Raw genomic sequence first — 1,802 nt, 5'->3', positions numbered from 1 at the left:
TTTTATCTTTTACTTGCGCCAAATCGTAAAATATGTCAATGCTGTGGCACTGACATATGTGTTGCCACACTTTTACTGATCCATCTTTTTCTAGTAGACATTTGGTGAAAGATGGAATTATAAAAGAAAAAATGATAAAAACAAATAAGTATACACTGTATACACTGAGTGTGAAGAGAGATATGCATACAAAGGTTAAAAAAAAAATTGACGTGGGGGATGATACAGACGTGGCCCTCCTGATACAGGAAGGTCTCTAGGGATAATTGACGAACCCCACTGTTCTAGATTTCCCTGACACCCCAGGAGCAAGTGCCCGCTCCAGTTCTTTCTCTACGACTCACAGGTCTACAGATAGAGTGATACCGGCTACTCTCGCAATTTTGGCAATTTTCACACCCCTTCCAATAATAATAATAATAATAATAATAATAATAATAATAATAATAATAATAATAATAATAAAGAAGAAGACGTCAAAAATGCTTCTAATCGATGTATCTGGAAATAGAGCTAACTCGAATGTGGAGTCTAAAAATAGAAACAATTCCTATCGTAGTAGGCGCAATAGATATGATAAAAAAATATTCAGATGGATACATAACAAAAGTACCAGGACTAACAAGTGTATATTTAATACGGAAAATAGCACTAGTAGGCACAGCACACATCCTATGTAAAACATTCAGTACAGAACAAATAAGAGCGTCACAACAAGCCACAGCACATACCCGAGGTATTATCATCATCATCATCATTATTATTGTTGTTGTTGTTGTTGTTGTTATTATTATTATTATTATTATTATTATTATTATTATTATTATTATTATTATTATTATTATTATTATTATTATTATTATTATTATTCAGTAGTTTTATTATTATTATTCAGTGCTTTCACTTCACTACCGAGCGCTGTGATGCTCTTATGTTTACTGTATTGAAAGTGTTTTGTGTAGAATGTGTGCAGTACCCAGTAGTGCAATTTTCTGTATGTTATATATATTTGTAAGTCCTGGTGTTTTTGTTATGTATTTGTCTGAATATTTTCTTATTATACCTAAGGCACCTACTATGATAGGAATTGTTTCTGTTTTTAGATTCCACATTCGAGTTACCTCTATTTCCAGGTCTTTGTATTTTGAAAGTTTCTCCATTTCTTTTAGGGAAACGTTGTCATCTGCTGGTATTGATACATCAATTAGAAAGCATTTTTTTTCTTTACGATCTCTGACAACTATATCTGGCCTATTTGGCCTTAATTTCTCTATCTGTGTGTATTAGCATATCCCAGAGTATGGTTGCTTTCTTGTTTTCTGTGACCTTTCATTATTATTATTATTATTATTATTATCATTTTCTATTTCACATCTAGGTTCACAGTATTACACAAAGTATTCATTTTATGCAATTTCAGGACATAAAACAGGAAGTTATTGCAAAGGTAAGCAAACTTTATGATCTCGTCGTCTTACTTTTAATATATATTTTTGATATATCTCTTTAAAAGAAGGCTGTTTCTACGCAGGGCAAAATGTTTAGCACGATTTCATGCCTTTATTTGAGTTGAAATGCCACCCGCATTGTCTTTGCCTTTCATCCTTTTGGGGTAGATAAAATAATTACCATTCAAGCAATAGTGTCGGTGTAATCAACGAAACTCCCGAACCTTGCGCCAATATTTCTTCTAATTCTTATTGTTTTCCCGTTTAATATATAAGAATAAATGGCTTCATACATGATTGCACACACATATGTATTTATATGAAATGTATATATGCATATGTGTGTGTGTGTGT

The 1,802-nt window shown here is 32.1% G+C and overlaps 1 protein-coding gene across 3 annotated transcripts in view; it reads left to right on the top strand.

The window, feature by feature from the left end:
* Positions 1 to 1,802, top strand: part of LOC106880719 (uncharacterized) — a 49,805-nt gene that overhangs the window by 44,852 nt on the left and 3,151 nt on the right. For 2 of the 3 annotated variants that reach the window (XM_052969931.1, XM_052969933.1), the window contains one exon: positions 1,379 to 1,447. In XM_052969931.1, the coding sequence (XP_052825891.1) occupies positions 1,379 to 1,447 (69 nt within the window). The remainder of the gene's footprint in view (positions 1 to 1,378; positions 1,448 to 1,802) is intronic. The other variant, XM_052969932.1, reaches the window with a different exon arrangement.

This window comes from Octopus bimaculoides, chromosome 8 (genome assembly GCF_001194135.2).
Source record: "Octopus bimaculoides isolate UCB-OBI-ISO-001 chromosome 8, ASM119413v2, whole genome shotgun sequence".
NCBI lineage: Eukaryota > Metazoa > Mollusca > Cephalopoda > Octopoda > Octopodidae > Octopus > Octopus bimaculoides.
This window is presented reverse-complemented; position numbering and strand designations above follow the sequence as displayed.